At 36.6% G+C, this 25,749-nt stretch overlaps 1 protein-coding gene and 1 pseudogene across 1 annotated transcript in view; both read left to right on the top strand.

Moving 5' to 3' along the window:
• LOC150046919 (uncharacterized) overlaps positions 1–25,749 on the top strand; it is a 109,097-nt gene that overhangs the window by 45,071 nt on the left and 38,277 nt on the right. The window contains exon 4 of the mRNA XM_090357056.1: positions 20,975–21,222. Within this exon, the coding sequence (XP_090213182.1) occupies positions 20,975–21,189 (215 nt within the window). The 3' untranslated portion in view covers positions 21,190–21,222. The remainder of the gene's footprint in view (positions 1–20,974; positions 21,223–25,749) is intronic.
• Positions 11,470–11,893, top strand: LOC150046920 (small ribosomal subunit protein eS25 pseudogene; annotated as a pseudogene).

The following is a 25,749-nucleotide window of genomic DNA, read 5'->3' as shown; positions in this document are numbered from 1 at the left end:
GTCCTTTCTCTTTCTTCTCCTCTCAAAAACCCATTTATTTGGATCAGATGCCAATCAAATACCTTACCTGCTATCTGGTTGAATGTCTTATGTAAACAGCACACTGCTCACTATAATCTGGCCACTTTCAGACCTGCATGAGTCTCTGATCTTCTCACTTCTACTCGTCTTTTCCTGTATCCTTTCAAGCTCAATACCCATACACCATCACGCCAGTACCATTTTACCCACCTATACTCATCAATTGACTCACCTCCTATTCCTTTCCTTTGAACATCATTCTTTATATCACCAATATTAAGTTCCACAATCTATTAACAATAATCCAACTGCTGTACATACCCTTTCTTCTTTTTCCTGGAAAGGTGGTAAATTCTCCCCATTACCTGCATATCCTTACCTAAACAATTAGAGGTGATTCAGGAACATGTACAATTGTGCTGACTTGTCTCATTTAAAATATTTTTACCACAAATCTGAAATCATTCTCAGAATAATACATTCTCAGTTGATAAATTTATGTCATTACATCTCTGGTCATAAAAGAAATGCAAATCAAAACAACTCTAAGATTCCATCTCACTCCAGTTAGAATGGCCAGGATGAAGAAAACTAATAACAGATGCTGGAGGGGATGTGGCTAGGAGGGATCACTACTACACTGTTGGTGGGAGTGCAAACTCATTCAACCACTATGGAAAGCAGTATGGCAGTTCCTTAAAAGACTAAACATAGAGCTCCCCTATGACCCAGCAATTCCACTACTTGGCATTTACCCAATCATCCAGAAACAAGGACATACTAAATCCACTAGCACAACGATGTTCATTGCAGCACTATTTACCATAGCAAAGATATGGAACCAACCTAGATGTCCCTCAGTTGATGAATGGATCAACAAGATGTGGTATTAATACACAATGGAATTCTATGCTGCTGTCAGAAAAAACGACATCGCCCCATTTGTTAGAAAATGGAAAGACTTAGAAAAAATCATATTAAGTGAAGTAAGCCAGACTCAAAGGAACTTAGGCTTAATGGTTTCCCTCATTTGTCATAATCAGTAGAAACCTTGGGCTCTCCTAGCAGAGATTTGCAATAGAGCAAAACCTTGATACATAAGGCTATATAGTATAACACTAAATGAAAGGACCTCTAGGATATAGAAACAAAAGCCATATAATGAATGATTGTTGTCCTTAAGGTACTATGTTATCTCTCATCTCTTTTGCTGTCCCTTGGTTATCTCATATTGTTACAGTATCTCACTTTGTTACCTGATATATTGGATATATTTGTATTTGGTTATTTGAAATTGGATAGGGAAGGGGGGAAAACAAGATGAGGGGTAGGGGTGGGGGGGAGGGTAATGGGTACCAAGACATGTGAAAGGGTATCAACGTATGTGAATTAATGCACCTTCTATCTGGCAAATATCATGTAACCCTTCTATTAATTACAATAAAAATATAAAATAATAAAATAAATTACCCTGACTATATATATATACTATATATGTGTATATATATATATATAGTATATATATACTGTATTCCCTTGCTCTGGCCTACTGCATGGCACATAGCTAACACAATAAATATGTACAAAATGAAAGAGAAAAGAAAAGAAATTAGAAACTATCAGAAGAGAACTAGTTTCTTCTACAAATATAGTTACTACTTATAACAACTGCCTTTTCTCCGATTACACAGAACAGTAGTAGCTGCTCCTATTGAAGGCCAGTACCTTGGTTTGAGAATTGGAGCCCACTCCTCCTTTACTCAAAGCCTGATCACTGACATGCCATACCCTCTCTTCACATTTTTCTTTTCAACAGTACATAGGCATGCTGTGGTTGCTCCTAATTTAAACCAAACTTCCCTCTGTCCCAATATAATCCTTCCAACTAACACCCCATTTCTCTGTGTTCCTTTCTGAGGAAACTTTATCCCCAGCTATTGTCTCTCATTTTCTCTGAAACACTCCCAAGTTTTTTGCCCTTATTTCTCTACTGGCAGAACTCTTTTGGCAAAGATAACTAATGACTTCCATCTTGCCAAAGTAACCAATTCTCAGTTCTCATTTTACTCACACTCTTGTTGTCATTGAGTACAGTTCATTACTCCTGCCTTTTTCAAATACACTTAGTTGTATTTGGTGGTGGTAGTTTCCTGTAGCAGTGATCACGCCTTTCACTTTCCTGTGATACCTCTTTTATCCCTTCCCAGCTTGGTTTTTTTGTGTTTTTTTTTTGAGTACCCTCAAAGCCATTCTTTGTCCTTTGCTCTATCTAAATTCACGTCTACAGTAATCCCATGAGTTATAGTGGCTTGAAATAGACTGTATTTAAGTCTAAGAATGTATATATATCTTAATTCCATTCAACCCCTACTAGCCCCATCTAATCAATTTCGATATCCAATGATGATCTCAAATTTAAGGTGGTTAACTTTTCATTTCAGTTTTAATCTTATTACCCTCAGTCTTCTGCCAGTTAAAGATAACATTATTCACTCCTGTATGCAGCAAGCTGCCCACCCCATGCTGTCATCACTATAGCCCAAGACAATATGATAATCTCTTGATTCGTCTTCTGTGATAACTTCTGATCTGATTTCCTTGATCTTATTCTCTTCTACCGTCTTCACTTGGGTTAGTCAGCCTTCCATTGCTGTAACAAAGTACCTGAGGTTAGCAACCTAAAAGAGGCAAGGTTTGTTTTGGCTCACAGCTTCATAAGGTTCAGCCCACTGTTATGTGATTTGCTATTGCCGGACCTGCATGAGGGATAATATATGGTCAGGAGTACCTAGTAGAGCAAAGGTGTTCACCTTATAAAAGTTGGAAGGTCAGGCAAGTAGGCAGGAAAAAATCTATACCCATTCAGAGCATGACACTTGTAACCTCCTTCTTCCAACTCCCGAACTCCTAAAGTTCCTACCACTTTCCAGCAGCCCACCACACCATGAATTCTTCAATAAATCAATCCACTGATGAGATTACAGCATAATGGACCAATACCCCCGAAAGCCTCCACCTATGAACCCTGCTGCATTGAGGACCAAACCTTCAGCACAGTAGGAATATTTGAGTAATACTTGAGATCTAGGCCATAGTGTTACCCTTTAGTCTATTCTTTACAAAGTACCAGGAATTATCTTAAAGCACCCTTGATTGCTCCTCTAATTAGGATAAAATTCAAACTCCTTATCCTGACTTTTAAGTACTACTATTGGGAACTATGTGTTTTATTTATCATTCTCTCTCCCTTGTTACTATATTCTAGCTTCACTGGCTCTGTTTCAGTTTTTTTCACCAGTTCTGGGGCTTGAACTCAGAGCCTGAGTACTGTCCTTGGGCTTTCTCAAGGCCAGAGCTCTACCACTTAAGCCATAGCACCATTTCTGGCTTTTTCTATGTGTGTGGTACCAAAGCTTTTGCCTTCTGTTTGAAGCATTTATTCCTAAAATCTTCAAAGGGCTTGCCCAACTCCTAGGTAAACAGATCATCTTATTTCAAATAATTCTCATTAACAATCTCCTCTTTTATATGGCTTAGTTTTCATTATGCTGATAGCTACCTAAAAGTTACGTTTTAAATTATTGATTTGCTTTTAGTTTTCACTCATGAACCAAGAATTAAGTAAGTGCTGTAACTTTAAAAAAAAATCATTACCTTGCTCCACTCTCTGATGCCTCTCCTGTGTCTAGAACAGTACCTGGCACACAGTTGAGTACTACATAAATGAGTCAGGAGATAGAGTAAATGACTAGCCAAATGAGAATCAGATGCCTAAGTTGTCTTCAGTGCTCACCGTGGCTATTCTGAACCAAAGAGACTTCAAAGAATGACTAGTCCATACTAGGTAGCTTGAAACAGAAATTCTCAGTGACCCCAGCTAATCACCGAACTTGCTTATTTCTACCAACTGTTACTGGCTATTAGTTTCTGCTGCCCAGTCTCCATGTAACTTGGCTTACCAGGGCTTGCTTTTAAAAGGAACTTTCTTCGTCTGCTTTGCCATCTCCTTTCTTGGCTTTTCTTTCCTTAACAAGCACAACAGCATGCTGCTGCATCTTCAAAGAGTAAATTAATTCCGTCCGCAAAAGGGTCAAGTGCTAGAAAGTGCATAGCCACGCACTTTGCATGGCAGGATACAGAAGATATGATGCTAATAAGATTCTAAGATGAGAACAGCAGACTGTCTCTCGGGATTCAGATGAAGGGGTCTGTAAATTTTAAAAGAAATGGTCTCCGAAAACTAATGATGTCTGCTTTCCAATTCATTAATAATGTGGAGTGGGGAGATGGGAGTAAGATCCAGGCCATGCTTTGAAATATCAAAATGTAACGAGGAAGAAAACAGTAAGAGTGATCTCAATGGGGTCATAAAGCTGGGAGAAGGAGGCAAACTGAAGATGTGGTAGTGCTGTATGGAAACGAAGGAATCAATCCACCCCATGTGTATATATTTATGTGCATATAGTACCTTTATCTATACATGAGTAGAAAAAATGCTGCAACATTGATAGGATTTTGCAATTTTCATATATAAAGCAACTCAGAGAGAATATTTCAAGTATTATAGAAACACATCTGAGCCACCTGCCCTAACATATTTACAAACCTTGCCTTTCACCTCTTTTGTGTTGCATACAAGAAACTGAGTAACAGAAACCACAACCTTGTTTGTAGTTAATAGTGGAAGAAAAAAAACCCCTCAGGCAAAGCCTAATGAACCAAGAGCAATTCTGAGCTCTCCTCTGTAATATCTGCCGAGGCAGTGTCTTTCCAAGGGCTCCTGGACATATCGTGTGACCTTGCTGCTTTACATCATTAAAATTTCCCATTACTGGAATAGTGTTTGCATGGAGGGGTCGTTGTGCAGATATTATGGCTGGGTTTCTCCCTGCTGCATTCAGAGTTTGCACTAATAGAAAATGCCTCTCTGCGTGAACAGTTCCCTCGAGCTAGGAGGTGTGCAGCAGCAGGAGAGTTTAGCTTTGGCTTTTATTTTGACAAAGCTATTACATTTTGCAGATTGAGGTTATGGTCTTTCCTCCTATCTCTGTATTTTATCTGCATGATATTTTCTGATCTCCCTTTTAAACCCCCATTAGTTACGATTGAGGCTCTAAGGTGGTAGCCTGCCTTGGAGCTGAGATACCATCAGCTTTTCTTACAAGCCACTAAATAGACTGACAGATTCAGTGGGGTTCAGTCATGTGGAACCTTTTCAAGGGGCCTCGCCTCAGAAAGGAGACCCTGGTGTGCCAAACAGGGGGATGGGAGTGAAGGGTTACTGCAACACCCAAGAGACCAACCATCTTAAAAGCAAAAGTACAGCCTCATTCTTTGGGATTACAGGTTAGCCATCCCTTTCTTCTGAGCTTCTTTCCTCCACAAGTGGCTTGGTTCCCCATGAAGCTATGGACATGGGCAAAGCTGTTGTCATTTCCTAAATCCAGGCTCTGCCTCACCCCTTCTAAAGAAGCCAGTCCCAGATATTCTGCAAATTTTGTAGCACTTCCATGCAACTCTCGTCTTTATTTTAGCAGCAAGTCCTGAACATTCTACTATAAACTTCATACATTTGAACAGGAAAGATTCCTTCACTAACTCTCCTAGTCTTGGTAAATCTAGGTGATCCAGAGATTTTTGAACCCAAAGCTGCTCTGATTTCTATAGCCAGATAGTGTGAACATTGCTTTCTCCAGTTTTCCTATTTTCAGCAAGACAGTGAATGCCTCTGGTTGAAACACTTCTGAAGCTGGAAGGGTAGCACGTGCTTCAAATACTTCACTTTGTTCACCTCTTGAATGTGTGGGACGTGGCAGCCTAGAGTGGGGGCTGTCACAGAGAGGGGGGTTGTAGAGGTGAGGAATTTATTTCCCCAGGAAATCTCATTAGTGATGCAGTGCCTGTTTTTCATTGAGGTTTCTGCTCCTTGGCTTTGTTTTCAGCTGAGTAACAGAGCCTGAAAGCCGTCTGGTGACTCACAAAAGGTCATGCTGAGAGTCCAGGGCATGGACCAGAGCATGCTGCCTACCTGTGATTGATGTGTATTAAAGCTGTCTTGAGCCACTCATAAACACAGCAAGAATCCTGTTCTCTTTTCATCAGTGCTCTTGACTAAGACTTGATTTACTGTTTTGAAATCAGCTGCTCCTTCTGTCCTCTACAACAGCTTCTTTAATAGCTTTGTCATAACAGTTGATGACAATTTGGAAAAGCTCACATATTCAATATTGTTTTTAAATTGACTTTGCACTATTCCAGGTACCAAGGCTTTATAAGCAGTCTAATTGTTCCCTGAGTGTTTGCTGACCTGAAGGAAAAGTGTTGATGAATCAGACTCTTCTTTTCTATCTATGAGGGTATTGAGATGTGTATTCAATATTGGAGCAAATCACTGATGAAAATTGGTTCCCTGTCCCTGAGGCTACTTACCTCCAAAGGTGAAATGCAGAAGTACCTTCTGAAGAAGACCGACCAGCTCTACTATTTCCTGATGAGATTTCTGTAAAATTTGTATTGAGAAAAATGGAAACTGTATCTGAGTTGTAACTGACAGCATATTACTTATTCTGGTAAATCATCATCAACATCATTGTCATCATCATCATCATCATCATCTATACCCATTGTTTGGATTTTGTCAGTTTGAAACATATGCCTATATGATAAAGTTGGACTCAATGGTATAGCATTTGCCTAGCATACTTGAAGCCCTAGGCTTGGTCCTTAGCAATAATGTCACTGTCACTGAGATAGTCACAAAATATTAGAAGTGGGTGCCCTAAGGATATAAGACTTATCTGAGATACAGCAATAATGGAAAATAAATTTCTATTCTGTCAATGCTAATGAATTATTTGTGACTTTTTAATGACCTGCTTGAACTGCTTCCTGTATGAGTTGAACTGCTTCCCTTTTCTATATCTGTGTCCAGGAATGCCCCCTGAGATTTTCACAGTACCTGACACCCTATTTGACAAGGGACAGCAGCCATTCAGAATACATTCACTAGTCACACAGATCCACTTCCAGCCACAGCACGGCAGCCAGTGCCACTGTACCAGAACAACCAACTGAACTTGAGCCTTGCTTTGCCCCTTAATCTTCTCCACATCTTTAAATACATGGCCTAAGTTCTCCTTTTATGAAGACTTATCTTTATTTCTTGATTTCTGAACTCCTACCTTACTTTTACAATGGTTCCTCTCAATTATCTGTACATGATTACTATTCTCCTTTTTATATTCTTTGTAGCACATGTTGTATGCATATAGATATTTTAAAAATATTTTTAAACATGGAATATTTTGGTTAAAAATACTCAGACATGCTGGGTGTGGTGGCTCATACCAGTAATCCTAGCTACTCAGGAAATTGAAATATGAGGATAGTGGTTCAAAGCCATCTCGGGCACTTAAAGTCTGAGAGACTTTTATCTCCAAATAATCACTAGAAAATGGGAAATGGGGCTGAGGCTCAAGGATAGGGCAGTAATCTTGAGCTGGAGAGCTCAGGGACAGCTCCCAGGCCTAAAGTTCAAGCCACATGAATGAATATCTAGAGAGAGAATATATATATATATATATATGAATATATATATAGAGAGAGATGCTGCATTTAGTGTAGTGCTAACTTGAATTTTCTCTATGAGCTCAATATTCAAATGCCCCATTTTCTTCTACAAGAGCCATCTGACAAAATGTTTGCTGACATTTCAGCAAAACACTGTAGTAAAAGTGTACTATCTTTTCCAATGTAAATTTTCTTCTTAAAATCTGCATGTTTTCCATATAATAAGGAATTTTCCTCTGTTCTCATTCAGTTGAAGTAGAATTACAAGATTTGCAATAGCAAAGGAAGAATTCAGTTTTTATCAGAATCTATAAAGAATTATATGTCTTTTATATATTAGATCACTGTTTCAGATTTGAAAAACATACAATTTTGTTAAAATTATAGAATATATGTGCATTTACATATATGTATACATATGTATATGTATATATGTAGGGAGAGAAAGAGATAATTTATTGAAAGCCCCAAGGGTTTGGATTTTTGTTTAAAGCATGGTTTGATTATTTGAAATATCACCCATAGAGATATGTAAAGAGAATCAAGGTTTCAAGTCACCTCTACAATGAGTTATTTTCAAGGCCTCCAGAGAAAGAAGGAGGCCTAGATTTTCCCAAGGAAGAGTTAGGAAAAAGAATAGAGATAAATTCTGTGAGAAAGACATCAAAGACAAAACCTCCAAAATATTGGGCATTGTCTACAAAGACTGGCTAATAGGGCCGGGAGTTTGGCCTAGTGGTAGAGTGCTAGCTAGCCTAGCATGCAAGAAGACCCAGGTTTGATTCCTCAACACCACATACATAGGAAAAATCTGGGAGTGATGCTGTGGCTCAAGGGTAGAGCTCTAGCCTCGAGAAAAGTCCAAGGACAGTGCTTAGGCCCTGAGTTCAAGCCCCACAACTGGCAAAAAAAAAAGATTTGGCATATACATATTGTAAAGATAGAATGGAGTATCAGAGGTCACAGGAAATATGAATAGAGAATTACAAGTTGCTTAATGGTGATTAGCCATATAGAGTAATACAACATAAAAGTAGAATTAGAAGAGCTAATTCTAGTTCAGGCTCTGCTATCAACACTCTGGTGGACCTTGAGTATGTCACTGCACCTCTTTGGGACTACAGAGTGAACAATTTCATTATAAATGCATCATTTCAGATAGAGCATCTCTAATAAAGTTGTCTCTACTCAAATCTCTTGTCCCCTCCATTCTGCCTCTGCATCTTTTGTTTATTGCATTCTGCTGAATTCAGCCACTCCTTGCAACCAGCCCTAACAGGGTAACAGTAATATAATGGAGAGAAGGAAATACTAGTTTCATACTAGTTGCCATACTCCTTATTTTATTTACTCTAAATATGCCTGTACTTATTCCCTGGAATCCTTTTGAGAGCAAAGATGATGCCTCCTTTTGTTTAGTCTTATATTTTAAACCACCAGATGGCTTCAGAAAACAGTTGATCAAGACCATGATATTGACCTCTTGAACTGCAGATTCTATTCCTTGAATATTTCTGAATGCGTAACAGAATGCTACTATTTATGTGCATACTTGGTACAAATCAATGCTAATTGTTTTTGTGACATTATCAATTAAGGCAACCTGTGAATATATTAATTTGGTTTGTATTATATATTATTTCAGAGTGAACTGAAAAACCTCTCAGTTGGCTACTTCTCTGCCTTTCTCTCTCCTCATTTTCTCTTTCTGTATATATATGTATGTATACATACATACATATATATGTGTTGTGTGCGTGCGCACGCATGCATGCACACATATGTACTCATATATGTATGCATGGATGTGTGTAATCTTCCCTTGCAAAAATATAGATGGCATTATTGCTTCATATTGGTTTCTCAGCCATTAGTATAACTATTTGCCTGAGCCTGGTGTCTGTACCCCCAATATCCATTAGTTAACAGCCATTGGTAGTTTTTTTTAAAGGTTAACAATGGAATTTTTTGTCAGATAAGAATACCGGTAGTACTCTTTCAATATTTGAATGAATGTTTTCAAAGTTTGTATTTTTTCCATTTTACTCCTTAAAGACTATAGAGCAACTTCCAAACTTATGCTTTCATGAGTAACTGGATTATTGTGTCACTGGATACAGGAAGAAGTAGACATAATATGTTTTTTTTTCAAAACAGTCCCAACCAGATCTGTTCTTTTTTTCTATAGTATTAGATCTGAAGGATGTACTTCCTAGGTTATATGTTTTCCAAAATAAAACAGATGAAAATCTTCCCTAATCTAAATGACTAACACAACCATGCTCAAAATTCTAAGATGCTAACTTAACTTGTAAACATTTATTTAAATCCTAAATAAAAATTTTAGCAAGCCAGGCACAGTGGCTCAGGCCTCTACTCCTAGCTACTCAAGAGACTGAGATCTGAGGATCATGATTTAAAGCCAGCCCAGGCACTACAAAGCTGTGAGATTCTTATCTCCAATTAATCTCGAGAAAAATAGTAGTGGGGTTGTGGCTCAAGGGTAGGGTGGAAGCCTTGAGTGGAAGAGTTCAGGAAGTGCCTAGGCCCAGAGTTCAAGCCCCATGACAAAAAAATTAGCAAATTATGTTCTGCAGTGTTTTAAAAGAAAAATGTATTTCTAATTGAAAGAAGGCTCAAATTCATTGATTAAAATTAATCTCTGGAATGCAAGGATACTTTAACATTTGGATATCTTTTTTTAGTCTATGAAATTATTAAAGTAGAAACCATCTTAAAAAATACCAGAACAGTTTGCGAAGTTTCTTCTAATTAAATGCAATTTTAAACAAGGACATACTAAAGCCACTAGCACAATGATATTCATTGCAGCACTATTTATCCTAGCAAAGATATGGAACCAACCCAGATGCCTCTCAGTTGATGAGTGGATCAACATTGTATATGGAATCCTGTGCTGCCATCATAAAGAACAACATAGTAAGGAAATGCAAAGACTTGGAAAAAATCATATTAAGTGAAGTAAGCCAGACTAAAAGGAACATAGGCTCAATGGTTTCCCTCATTTGTCATAATTAGTATAAACCTTGGACTCTCCTAGCAGAGGATTACAATAGGGCAAAACCTAGATACATAAGGCCATATAGGATGAGGCTAAATGAAAGGACCTCCAGGATATAGAAACAATAGCAATATAATGTGTGATTGTTGTTCTTAATGTATTATGTTATTTCTCATCTCTTTTGTTGTCTCCTGGGTATTCTCATATTGTTACACTATCTTACCTTGTTATCCGGTATATTATATATGTTTATTTGTTTATTTGAAATAGGATAGGGAAGGTAAAAAAGATTAGGGGAGGGGATGGGGAAAGGGAAATGGGGACAAAATCATGAGAAGGGGTATCAATGTATGTGAAGTAATGCACCTGCAAATATAATGTAACCCTTTTATTAATTACAATAAAAATTTAAAAATAAATGCAATTTTAAAAATACTTTAGTAAACCAAGAAAAGTGAAAATAAACTTCCTTAATGAGAAGTTTGTAACTGAGAATCTATAATAAACTTTATAATGAAAAGTTTTGGGCAGAAACTGTTGGCTATCACTCCACCACTGGTTTCCCTCCATTTCTTGAGTACTAGAAATGCTGTTGCTCATGGCTAGCTTGAATAAAATCTAGTTCCCCCTTTTCCTGGCTCCTGGGTTGAGTCATGTGACTCTCTTGGCTAAATTTGATCAATGGGATATAAACAACAGTTTCAAGAGCAACTTTAAAGGAGTAAGTTGACAAGGATGACTTTCAGAAGCCCACAGTTTCAGGTTACAAAAAAGCAGCATATATTGTCATGCCAGATCTGTTCTGTCCAACACCTTGACAAAGCTGCAGCAGTGCCTCCTGCTCTCCAGGCTTCCAGATGCTGCACAAGGACAAGAAGAAGAAAGATGCCAGGAAGTTGGCCAAGAAAGACAAGACCCAGTAAACAAGTCTGGGGGCAAGGACAAGAAGAAGTGGTCCAAAGGCAAGGTTCAGGACAACACCTCATCCTGTCTGACGAAGCCACATAAGACAAACTCTGTATGGAAGTTCCCAACTATAAGCTCATAATCTGCTGTGGTTTCTGAGAGGCTGAAAATTCGTGGTTCCTTGGCTAGAACAGCCCTTCAGGAACTGCTTAGTAAAGGACTTAGCAAATTGATTTCAAAGCTCAGATAATTTACACCAGAAATACTAAAGGTGGAGATGCCCCTACTGCTGGTGAAGATGCACAAACAGACCCAACCAGCTGTACATTTGAAAAAATAAAAATTTTACTGCATCAAAAAAAGCATACAAGTTAAAAACTATAAATTAGAGGTGTGCATAAAAGTAATAAAATGTGGAAAACATTCATGTGAATAAAACACACCAATATCATAGGGAACAGGTGGTGTTTTAGCTCTGTTTTAGGACATGTTATTTCCTTACAACTACGAAAAGCAATAGCAGAAGATTCCTGACTCCTCCAACATGGTAAACTGTTAACAGCTATTAAACTCAAGTCACATTAAATGACCCAATGATAAAATTAGGTCAGTTATCTTACGTGCTTTCCTATGCGTATAAAATACCATATAGATTAAAAAAATAACAACTCCAAACAAAAGAAATAAAAAGCATCAAAATGAATATACAAAGAAGGAGAAATTCTAGCCACATTGCTTTGTTTTCATCTTAGACTTCAGGACGATTGAACATATATGAGCCTCAGGGCTTGGCCTAATTGCCTCCTTCCCATTTGTTTTATCTCAGATTGTTCTATGAAAGAATCAGTTTAAATGCTGTTACTAGCAATAGATTAATAAGTAACTCCAATCAGAGTAACACTATTCTTACACCTTTTTTACTAGGAGGACTTCATTTTTGCTAAATTTCTTGATAAAAGTGAATCAAGGGGCTGGGAGTTTGGCCTAGCGGTAGAGTGCTTGCCTAGCATGCACAAAGACTCGGGTTCGATTCCTCGGTACCACATACATAGCAAAAAGCCAGAAGTGGTGCTGTGGCTCAATTGGTAGAGCCTTGAGAAAATCCAGGGACAGTGCTCAGGCCCGAGCCCAGGAATGGCAAAAAAAAAAAAATGAATCAAGGTAGTAGGAAATAATGCAGTGTATTTGTAAACAGGAACAGAAAACATGAGTATCTGCCAAAGACCCTAACAAGAATCATACACGACCGTATAGAACAATGCTAAAATTTACTGGAATTTATAAAACAAAACCTCAATAAATGAGAAGCCTAAATAAATGAGAACACTCACTAGTTTAATTATATTAATTCTCTCAAGTTTACTCTATACAGCAAAAAGAAATACTAATAAAATGAAACGTCATAAATTAATTCACCTAAAATAGAATCTCCGGAAAGTTTTTTTAAAAAAAAAAAAGCAGGGAGATTGGCCTTGTGGTAGAGTGCTTGCCTAGCATGCATGAAGACCCGGGTTCAATTCCTCAGTACCACATACATAGAAAAAAAACAAGAATTGGTGCTGTGGCTCAAGTGGTAGAGCTCTAGCCTTGAGAAAGTCCAAGGACAGTGCTCAGGCCCTGAGCTCAAGCCCAGGACTGGAAAAAAAAAAAAAGGAAAGTTAGCCATATCAATGCTATAATTGTATTATAAAGCTTTAGTAATTGAAGTAGTGTGGTATGGAAAATAGAAAAAAACACAAAGGAGGGTCAAAAATATATGAAGATTTAATATAAAAATATATTTTTAAAAAATTTATATTTTTAAATCAGTACATGGAGTAGAAAATAATATATATACATAGTACAAAATAATTATACCATATATAATTTATGAATGTAAATGGCTTAAACAGTTGAATATAATGAACAATAAAATTATGAACTTTTCAAAGATACTATAGGAAAAATATATTTTTATGGCAAAGAAATTCTTCTTAAGCTAAAAACAGTAGCCATGAGTCACAAATGAAGAATGGACAGGTTAGACAGCATAAACATTGAAGCAAAGAAAAAATATGTTCAACATGTATAATTAAGAAAGAATTGAATTGTTTCTGTCCAATTTTTACCCCTTAAGCTTCATTGTTTTCCTCTACTATATTAGATATGTTGCAGGTCAATAGCCACAAAATTGTGAGAGTTATCTGATAAGAATGCAAATGGGTATAAATTTCAAAACACTTTGTATTTAAATATGGAAACATCTACAATGTAGGTATTCTTTGTCCTAGAAATTCTACTTCTACGTGTCTGTTCTTATTAATACATTTGTCTACAAAGAGACATTTACAAGTATAACCAAGTAATTTCCATACAACATAGTTTTTTAAATGAGTTCAACAAAATACCGTATGTCTACACAACACAAGCTAATAGATGTTATAAAGAACAAAATGAGCTCTACGTGCTCGTGGACAGGTATCTTGGTATTAAGTGGAAAAGGCAACACTCTGAAAATATCTAAAATATAGTCTTATTCGTGGAAAATCATACTACAAATATGTACATATGAATAGTTGTATATATAAATATAAATTCAGATTTAGGGCATAAGAGATGTACACCAAATTGTTAATCTTTTAACTTTTTGTGCAAAACAAGTATTTGCAGAATGGGATTATATATTTCCACTTTGTTTTAGCTTTCTACAAGGAGAATATATTCATGTGTTACCTTTGATAATTAAAAAATATAATGTCCCCAAGGTTACCCTCTCCAATGTCAGTCTCACTCATTTGTATCCTAAAATGCTCTCTTGGGTGGCAGGGAATAAGAGGCAGTAATGACCAGTGTGCTGGGAATTGCATTTAGAAAAAGCATTGTGCTAGGGAACATTAGTCAGCCACATGTGTGCCCCATGGAAGAAAAGGTTGAGAACCATGTTCATGCCCCATTGTTTCATTTCCTCCCGCAGCATGCAGAAACAAAAGAAGCCTCATGTTGCCTTTACTGTGGTCGCAATATGTCAGAAGTGCAGGAGGGGGATTTTCAGTGTAGACACATTTCACACCTACAGAATAGCTCTTTGTGCTGTATTCTGAGTAATTTTAAATAAATAAATGCTTCCCCGCTAACATCAAATACAGTGAAATAAATTGCAGGAGTCAGGGTGCATAAATGAGTTTGCTGGCAAGCCTTTCTTTCAGCTCTCATGTGTGGATCAGAAAATGTAAGATAATACATAGCGTACTGACCTCACCTTTGCAGGCATTTATAAACCTTTCCTTGTGTGCATTTCTTTTCAGCTGTACAGTACTGTTTCTTTGTAATTTATACACAAATGTGCTTATACTAAGACATAAGAACACACACACACACACACACACACACACACACACACACATTTGCCTGTCTCAGTCCCAGGCTTTTTCTGGGTAAGCATTGCTTGACCTTGCATCTATTCACCATCGACATCTCTTTAATGACTACCCAGGGTTACAATTCACTGACCCACAGGCTAGCAACAACCTTTTGGGGCAGCTCTGCTTAAATCAGATCCCTTCTCTTCCTTCTCTTCTTGATTTGACATGATAGTTGATAGGGTTTGAAGAGGACAGTTATTTCCATTCAAAGATATTAACAGTAGTACATATAACCAAAATAAGGATAATGACTAATGTTATTGAGTGCTTGCTATTTGCCAAGCAATATTCTGGATATGTTCAGCATCTCATTTAATCTCCACAACTTTATAAGACAGGTACTATTATTATTATCTCTAAGTCCATTTTAAAAATGAAGAAAATGAGATTTAAAAAATTAGATATCGTGTTCAAATGTCATATAGCTGTGTAAGTGTCAGAAATAGGACTTGAGCACAAAAGCAAGTGTAATAATGTTCAAAACTTTGATCAGGCTAGTGTAGTGGCTCCTAACTGTAATCTGAGATATTTGATCAATCTACCTGAGATCAAGAGGATCACAATTTGAGGCCAGCCTGGCAAGAAATTAGAAATTCTCCCACCTCTATCTCAGCCAATAAAGCTGGATGTAATGTGTCATACCTGTCATTCCAGCTACACAGAAATTTGAATAGAAGAATCACAAAACCATGCTCTCCGAACAAAGATGTGAGATTCTGCTTTTAAAATAAATCAAGAGGGCCGGGAGTTTGGCCTAGTGGTAGAGTGCTTACCTAGCATGCACGAAGACCTGGGTTCGATTCCTCGGTACCACATACATAGCAAAAAGCCAGAAGTGGTGCTGAGGCTCAAGTGGTAGAGTGCTAGCCTTGAGAAAGTCCAAGGACAGTGCTCAAGCCCTGAGCCCAAGCCCAGGACTGGCAAAATAAATAAATAAGAAAGGGATTGGGGGCATGGTTCAAGTGGTAGAGTACTTGCCTAGCAAGCATGAGGCAAAAATCGAATCAGAATTTTCTTTTGCTTATAGCAAGTGAGAATAGTGTTTTTAATTACTCACTCTTCCTTTCAGAACCCTTGGTCACAGTTTTGTACAACTCTTGTCTTTGATCATGCCAGCATAAAGTTATATGTTCACTTATATAGGTATCTCAGATTTTTGTGTACATAGCCATGTTTCCCAGAATTTTCATGTGCATAATTTCTTCCTTTGTATGGTTCTCTATTAGGACTGGACATGAGGGAAATTTGCCTGGGATTTGTAAGGCAAAAGTAAAGTGTCATGATTATATTTGCACTGTAGCTGTGTATGTGCGCGTGCGTGTGCATGTGCACATGTACACACACCCCTTCTGTCACCTCATGACACCTGGCCACAATTCTCCAGTTCCCACAGGATTTCTTCCCTGGGCCTCCACTCAGACTCAAGTTCTACCATAGTCTTGGAACAAAAATGCCATTTCCTTCTGACGGCTATCCACATCATAGAAACTTGTAGGAAGTCAAAGAACCACCTGGATCATTTGTCTTCCTACATTCCAATTTGCCCTTGGAATGGCATGAATTTCATGTCCATCTTTCCTTCTCAACTGGCAACCCTGAGACTGCTTCGTTCTGATACAGAAGCAGTAGCCATACATAGACTGTTTTACCCGCTTTTATAGTTACATAATGCCACCTGTAATAAATTGCTTATTCTGTGTGCCTAAGTGATATGAATATAGAATAAGAGTAGAATGTCCCTCTTGTAAGTTCTAGTTATCTGACTAAACCCTGAATAGTAGTGTGTTCATTTTTTATTAGCTTTATTCTTCTTTCATCTAGACATAATCATACACAACTTGATTATTTTGCTGACCTATCATCATTTGCTTCATCCAAGCAAATCACACATACTAAAAATATTGATTATATATGAGGTATAATATATCACATATCCTGAGTTTGCTTTATTTATTATTATTTCTCCCAATTCTTCCACACAGCTTACGTTATTAACACTTGTTTCTTTCAGAATTTTTCATCCTCATAGATCCATATATGATCTAAATTACAAGAAATATTCCTTAACTATACTTTTCGCACCAAGTTGGCCATCAATTATTTTATGTGTTAAACTTCTGAATTTTCTATTCTGTAAACTATTTTCTCATGGTGATACAGTGTTGATTTGATTGCAAATGTTTATTTGTTCTTATATATTGTAAGACATAAAATACCAACATACCCCCACATACACTTTTCTTTTTTCATATTTCTAGATCCTTCTACTTTGTCATATTGCAATATTATCATGATAAGTTACTGGATACCACTTATGAGTCTAATTTTTGTTATCCAGATATGAGATTACCTTTTTAAAAGCAAGTATCTGTGGGTTGTGGAGTATTTTCAGGAACATTTTGATTTGAACATATCATTTCAGACATTAATAAATGGTCAGCAGAATAGAAGAAAGGATTCCATGTTCACTCTCACAACAGCTTTTCTATTGGTTGACCTCTAGATCCTGAAATAAATTACTCACTGAACAACTGACCTGCAATCTCTCATGTCTTTCTCTTCAGCATGTTTATTATTTCATTACATACTCATTAATGGGAAGGACCATCTGCTAGGATGTTTTCCTATAACAGATTTAATTAGACATTCATTTGGTGCTGAGAAAATAGACGAAAGTATCTCAGATAAAATACCCCTCTAAGTATTTGTTTTCTGCATTAGGTAGGAAATACATACTAGTTTGTTCATCCTCTCAAAAAATTAATGTTTACACCATGTTACAAACATAACTTTGACTCCATAAAAGCCTCACTAGAAATTGCAGTTTCTTCATATATATCAACCACAGTGATTTTTAATATATTTGTAAGTTCATGTTAAGTTCATTCAGCGAGCGGATGTTGTCATTAAAAGAAATCAAATCTGTTACTTCACATGTCCTCTAAATATGTAGATTTGCTATTTGAATTATTAGAGCAAGCAGGGATCTGTGAATTTATAATTTGCACAGTCTGCTTGCTAGGAGGGAAAAGAAAAGGTTGCCTTAGTTCTTCTCACTTGCCTTTGTCGAGGGCAAGTAGATACAAGCTGGTGGGGCTAACACTGGGCTCCTGTTAGAAGGGCTCGGAAACAGAGCAAGGACTTTCAAGGGTCAAAGAATCCATAAAGGCAAATTGGTCTTCGCCTGCCTCAAGCTGGGGTGTTAATATTAGTAGACAGGCTGCTGTTGAAATGTGAGGGAGAGAACTATAAAAAAGTGATATTTAAATTGGTATGAAGCTTGAATTGAGCCCTTTTCCATTATTTCAGAATCATTACTAATATGAGTGAAGCAGAGAGAAAGCTAAACCCAATGAAAAGCTGTAGGAAGCTATAGAACACATGAAAATCCCAGCTGGTGAAAAAAAAATCTATCACATTGGCAAAACAGTATGAGTGAAAATCTTTTAAACATGCATCAGCTGTGGGAGCTCAATGTTGAGAAGTACAAGATTAAGATGGTGCTGGAGGGAACTGGGGAAGGAATTGGGGGGGGCAGTCATGCTTCACCTCTAAAAAAAAAGCCTGCCTTGTCCCCCACTGAGCCATACAACTCTGAGGGTGATAAGTACCTCAGCAGCTGAAACAGTGTCCTTTCCATAATATGTATATCAGAAAGCATGGCAGAAATGTCACCCTCAGCTCCAAGTGGAGTAATGAAGAGCAGATATTAATTGTATTGCTCTACTATTAGAGCTATAAAAAGTTTAAGTGCTAAATTCCTTTGAATACATTGTCCTTCTTACTAGGCTAGTAAGGCCAAAAAGTAATAGTTGAGGTAGAATATTTTACAAATCGTTATTGATCACCTACTGTGTGCCAAACTACTGATATGGTTTTGAATTTCCAGGAGTAAAAGTTCATATTTTGTGATGGAACTAGACAACTTAAATACCACGAAGACAAACTACAACAAAATAATAATAATAATAATAAGAGAAATAGAACTTTGTCTGGGGAGGGAAGGAAGTGAGCATGAATAAAGATGACATTTAGGCAAAGACAGTTTATATAACATTCCCGAGTCGTTGAGGAGCTCTCCTCCTGACTGTATTACTAACGAGCTGCTTGACCTTCAGCAAGTCTCTGAGCTTTTGTTTTCTCATCTGTAAAGTGAAGGAGTTTTACTATAATGATCTCTCAGATCCCTCTTCAGAGCAAAGTCTCTTTAATTTTATTATCCGATTCACATAGCAAGAATAAAAGGGCTCTCAAAATTAAACTCTAACCAGACATGTGGTGAACACTTGATAATTCCAGCTACTCTGGAAGGGGAGATCGGGAGAGTCATGGTTCAAAATCATCCCAAGCAAAAAGTTAGGGAGACCCTCATCTCAACAAATAGCTGGATATGATTGGTCATATCTGTGATCCCAGGTACTCGGGAGGCATGAGTAGAAAGACCTCTGTCTGAATCTCAAACCAATAAGAGATCCTACGGAGATAGGGTCATAGTTTCAACATGTATTGGATTTGAGGAAAGATAATCACAATTAAACTCCCAGCTTGAATTATTTAATATAGGCTTTATTAAAATATACTCATTAATTTTATTTCTGTGAGCTAACAGTTGTACACCATACCAACCTGTTGATTTACCAGTCTTGGATAGTTCTTTACAAGATTATAAAACTGTTTTCCCTTTTTCAATTGGGAATTGGGAAAATTATATCCAATACATTTTTGATAGCTGAGCTTCAAATTTATCTTTCCCAAATATTTTCATAAACGTCACAATAAAAAGTAAACAATCATTAGTTCTTGTGCTTATTGTTTTAACTCCATTTATACTTTGTGGAAACTTTTCAGGAAGTAATCTGTAGGGGATATTCGTTCCTTAGTAGAGCATTTAAGGCCCTGGATTCAATCCCAGGACTGTAAAACAACAAAAAAAGAATAATGAACTCTCACAGTGTGTAAAGCTGTGCACATGTTGGGGAAGCTGTAAGACCCCAGTGCGTATCTCCCACTCTAAAAACACAGGATGACATGTCTTACATGGAAAGGTAAAGATGGTGCAATACCAGCATGCTATTTGGAAATATGAAGATAAATAACAGAAGAAATCACTAAAACATCTGAGAGTAGTTGACTGGAGAGTGGAAATTGGAGATGAAAAAGCTGATGTGTAGCTGCTATTTTCTTTAGAATCTATAGAATATTTTGACTTCTCAAGGGGAGGATTAGGGAGAGGAAGGGGAGAGGAAGGAGAAGGGGAACACAGAAGTGGTGCTATGGCTCAAGTGATAGTGAAAAAGCTAAGGAACAACACTGGACCCTGCACTCAGGCCCCAGGACTGGCACGCGCGCGCACACACACACACACACACACACACACACACACACACAATTAGATTATCAACATTGCACTGAATCTGAAAAAGCAATTGACAAACCACTGGAATATCAAGTACAAAGGATTCAACACACAAATAGGTAGCAAAGAGACAGTCATGAAGCATCTTGTTACAGAGTAAAATTTTTTTATCCATGAAATACTACTGGTATGTTTTGTGGTCATGTTAGCTTCTCTATGTCTTTCTGTATTATGACATGAGAATAATTATTTTTACCTTTCTCATTAGATTTGTTATGACTCATGATGATACATGTGCTATCAACTTGCTGGATGTTCAGAAAGGGCATGGTGAACATTGGTTTTTAGTAATAATATAACTATTAATTATATAACTTTGACAGTATTAGACTGTTTTCAGTATAAAATATATTTTTTTACATTTTCAATCACCAAAAATAACCTTCTGAATTTATGTTCAGTTGCTTTGGACAGTGTCTGCAATTGCTATTTGAGTTCATCTGCAGTTATTAATATTGACGAGCAGAATTCAGTCATTATGGATGATGTTTACCCTAAAGTAGTAATTCTATGTTTTTGATGTTAGATATTGATCTAAACATGTGACTGACTCTGATAATAACCTGTCATTATGAAGACAGAATGGATCATTTTAACCTACTATTGTGGACAAATAATTTCTGTTTCCCTTTTGTTTAGGGGACCTCTTATCTGTGCTTCAAGGTTCTACTGAGAAGACAAAGGTTTTGAAGTCCAGGGAAACGATCATTTATATTCACAGTAGCATTTCCCAAAGGATTATTCCATCCACAGGAAATGTATCAGTGAGAATCAGGATGCAATTCCTTATTCCAATAAAAATACGTCATAGTCATGAGTGCATGATATGTTCAGGTCTGTACCAAAAGCTGTGAAGACAGACTGAAAAGAAGAAACACAACGTTTTGGTGAGTACTAAGTGTTGTCCCTTAGATCATTACATTCCTGATGATAATTTTGCAAGAAAAGTTTATGGTGCCTATAAGTGTAGAAATATGGATCAAATCCAGGTTCAAGGCTGAGAGATGTTCTTTCTACCATACATATTACACATGTAACAGCTATTCCAATGTGTGTCTTCCCGGAGAACATTGTTGTAATATGTTGCTTTACGAAGTACTTTCCTTAACCTGTCAATTTTTTTCTCTTCATGTTATTTCACACCAAAAAAAAATCACCCTAGGAGACTTCCTCCATTACTATATGTCAGAGATCAGAAAACTTTATGAAGTAAGTAAGTCTCTGTTGCAAATACCTCAGATAAATGTAAATGATATATAAGTGCCCATGTGAGCATTATGTTCCAATAAAACTTTATTTATAAAGATGGAAAGTAGTATCAGCTACAGGTTGGCCGGGTCTTAAGCCATACCAATGATAATTTTTTTTAATATTCCATTCCATTAGTTTTGGAGTGTTCTGTCTCCTTTAATTATGAAAATCTTCCTAGTTCTTTATATAGCAGTAATTTTACAGTGTCCCTACCATGAAGTCCCTTGATTTACTGTGTCAACCTTGTAGAGAGGTTGTGAGGAAAGGACCCAATCCGCATCCATCGTGGTGAAATTTGTGTCATTAGAAGAATATATATATATATATATGGATATATGGACTCAGAAAGTCAGAATTGGTGCCCCACTGTGTGTATCAGAGATGGCCCCATAGTAAGAAATCTCATACAGAGGATGAGCTCTAATTTCACAAGATAAGAACCTCGTTTCCCATGAAGGGCTCAGTTGGAACTATTGATTACATGGTGAACAAGATGAGATTGACAGCACTTAAGGCACCAGTATCTAAATTCTGGGCAGAGAATATTATGCTAGTCAACTGCTCTAATATTACTTGCTATGCTGATATGTGTCTTGGTTTTAAGCCTCCCACAGCTCTACCAAATTATTCATGTTGTCCTTATTTTCCTATTTTTCTTTCTTTTCTGGCATTTTAATTTTATATATGTGTGCAGCTGCTTGAGAAACACGGAACCACCTTTCTAACTTGGCTAAATCAGAGAGAGTAGGCAGGTTGTGATTGGAATCTTAATAACCTGTCAAAACAGAGCATTTAAATCCTGTTCATGTTATTTTCTTGGCTTCCCATGGAACACAGATAGCCAGGAAGACAAATAGGAAAGGCCCCTTGGTATTTTGCCTTGTTTGTGTGATCCTGAGGGTTTTGATGAACTGGCCTTTGCAAGTTACATTGAGATTGTTCAAGCCAGCTTTGGCGGGGTCTGACTTGTTTAATGATTTGGCAAGGATCCAAGGCATTGGAAATCAAAACAAAACAAAACATAAAAGAAAAAAAACCCAGATCAGATCAGCATACATCATAACAATATAATCATTCAGCGTCTTATCTGGTTACTTATTATAGGTTGTGCAGTGATTGAAATGGAAATAATTTACTCTGGCTACTTCGTGCTACTGTTAAATCATTTATGTGCTGTGAAAGGAATTGCAAACTGTTGAGACTTAAAGATCCCCTAACTGCTTTCTCCCTTGGAGCTCTCTACAACCTCCCCAGTACTATTTCATATTTTAAACATTTCCTTAGAATGTGAGCTTTATTATCTATGTTCAAATTCAGCAAGCCTTACTTGTCTAGATAGATCACCATCAAGAAATACAGTAATGTGAAATAAAGCTACTTCTGACGTTTTTATGGTGTGTGATATATGCTATAACATGATGTATTAAGCTCTTTGTAATAATTTTTTATTTTTGAAATCGCTGATTCTTTGGGGACCATTTAATACATAATTCCATAGATTTTAGTGGTATTAGGTATTTTTCAAATATCATTTTAATTGAGCTTTGGTGCTTTTTGTCCCCATCAACTGCAAATCAAACAGAAATCTATCAAATCCTGTTGGATGACAAATCATAGGCCAAGGGAAAACTGGCTTACAAATTATGCCCAAAGACAAACAAGATTTAATCCCTGCCTTCAAGGAGCATATGGTTTAATAAGGAGAGAAAAAGCACACTGTAAAGTATAAGCTAAGTAAAAATGTTATAAGCCTAATAAGAGGCAATATGTCAAGGGAGTTCCAGACAATAGGTAATAATGAATGTTGTTTATAGCAGTGACATTTTCTAAGCTGAATTTACTTACTATGTGCTAAGCATTACTTTTTACTTACATATTTTAAATGAGTTTGAGATATGTATAGTATACAGATGGGGGGGGAAAAAGAGAATCAGAAATTAAATAACCTGGGCAGCAAGGCTTATGGTGGTAGATAGGACTAGACTTTGGCTCAGTAAACAAGACAATGAACTGATGAATGCTCATCACAATACTGTAAAGATTGGATCAGGACAGATTTACACAAGGAATACAGTTAATGGACACTGGAACAATCTAAAGCATATTTAGAGACTAGACCCAAACAATGACAATGGAGATGGCAAAGAATGGAGAGTAGAAGGGAAGAGTTCTATAAGTGTAGCATTATTGTATCAATATGGGAACAGTGCATCAAAGAAGACCGTCATATTTTGAACGTAGATGAGCAGAATCAGGAAGTGGGGTAGGGATGATCTTAGCAGACGAGTGACTTTTCGTGGGCTTTCCAGAAATGTTCTAGGTTCTCAGCTTTCATCATGTTGCATCAGTAAGTACTTGTTCTTAGGTCTCTCTCCTAGGAATTCTGAGCTCCTGTATCTATAATTTATGTAAGCACAGCATCCAGGACAATGTTCCAGGCATAGTTAAAGCTTCCTTAATTATCCATTTGGGATAAACATTAAGCCTATTAGTTCAGAATTTATCACTCAGTACTCAAATATGACTGTTAGAAAATTGGAAATATGGACAGTGTACATTTTAGAATGTTTTCACGTTGTTGAAGTGGACTTTGATTATCAGTGAGAAATAATATCTGAACTCTCAAGAATAGGTTAATATTTTGAATGAGACAATGAAAGAGAAAACATAGTAGAATTGAGAATTAAAGAAAACAGAAGTAAACAGTTGATCAGTGCTGTAAAATAATAAACATTTCTGATAGTCTTTAAGAATCCAGAAGAAATATGTTTCTTACATGAAGAGATGTTATATTTGGAGGTATACAGATGTCATATCAATTAAAAGGTTTATTAGGTGTTGATCTTTTGGTTCTTTTTTAAAATGTATCTATGCTCCTGGGATGGGGGAGCAGAAAACATTTCTATAACTAATCAATTCAGATGAAAATAGCACATTAAAGGGAGTGAATCGTAAGCTATCCTATTTCAAATCACCCTCACTTAATCACCTACTGTGAAGTAAAAATTAACTTAAACTTCTTTAAATTTTATTATTATAACTTAAATGCTAACCTCTGTCAGGTTACAATGTCAGATATTCTCCATTAAAAATATCTGTTCCTAATCTTCCAGAGTTTCCTGTACCTTTCCCCTTTTAACAAAAGCATTACATATTTGGATGAGGCTTAAAGTCATTTGTTTGGGAGAAATTTAAGAGAGTGCCTATTTAGCTGTCCCTTATTTGCATTTGAAATATTTAAAATGTACTCATTATCTCACCAACCTTAATATATTGAATTATGAAAACTGACTCCAAACATCATCGCATACATTATTTTGAAGATACAATTGCTTTGTTGCTGTTCTTTTTAAACAATCACAAAAGATCTCATCTCCTTAGAGAGCTATGAACTCAGACCATTAAGGGAAAAGAATAACCAAAGTTATTAGCATTATAAGTACATTACCATTCTAATGTATCATGAGAATAAACAATAGAGAGCTTTATTAGGTAAAATATACCATATCTACCTAGTTGTTTCATAATGTAATTGATACATTATAAGAAGTCTCTTTTCATACATTCTGGAGTGCACATTTAACCTAGAATGATTATCTTTTAAAAGTCTATTCTACATTGGGAATAGAATAACATGTTAATATCTAGAGGTAGTAGGAATAAAATCTAGATTATACATGAGCAAAGAAATATATTGTAAGACTCCAAGCCTCATCTAAAGTAGATACCCAGGAAACAAAACAGAAGGACCAAAGGAAAATTTATTTGTGGAAAGATGATAGCCTCCAAATGTTTAGCATTTACAGACTTCACTTTAAAATTGCACCTTGAACAGTGAGCAGGATAAATAAATGTAAAGTCATATCAAGTTGCATTGTAATAAACTTACAGGACATAAATGGTAAAGAAAAATCTTAAAAGCTACTCCTGAGCAAGAGGGGGGAGGGGAAGATTACCCAAAAGAAAAGAAAAAACAATGTATATTTCCAATACTCTTATCAATAGAACTGGTAAATATGAGACTGTAAAGGCATTTGAGAGAAATGGTTGTCAGTTTAAAAATTTATATTCATCTATGTTAACATTGAAGAAGGAGAGCAAAACTACCAAAACAACAACAAAAAAAAGGTGTGCAGGGGGCGGGGGTGAATGAAAGGATGTAA

Source organism: Megascapheus bottae, chromosome 24, assembly GCF_031878675.1.
Source record: "Megascapheus bottae isolate mThoBot1 chromosome 24, mThoBot2.hap1, whole genome shotgun sequence".
Taxonomy (NCBI): domain Eukaryota; kingdom Metazoa; phylum Chordata; class Mammalia; order Rodentia; family Geomyidae; genus Megascapheus; species Megascapheus bottae.
The sequence above is the reverse complement of the archived record's forward strand: the minus strand, read 5'-3'. Positions and strand labels throughout refer to the sequence as shown.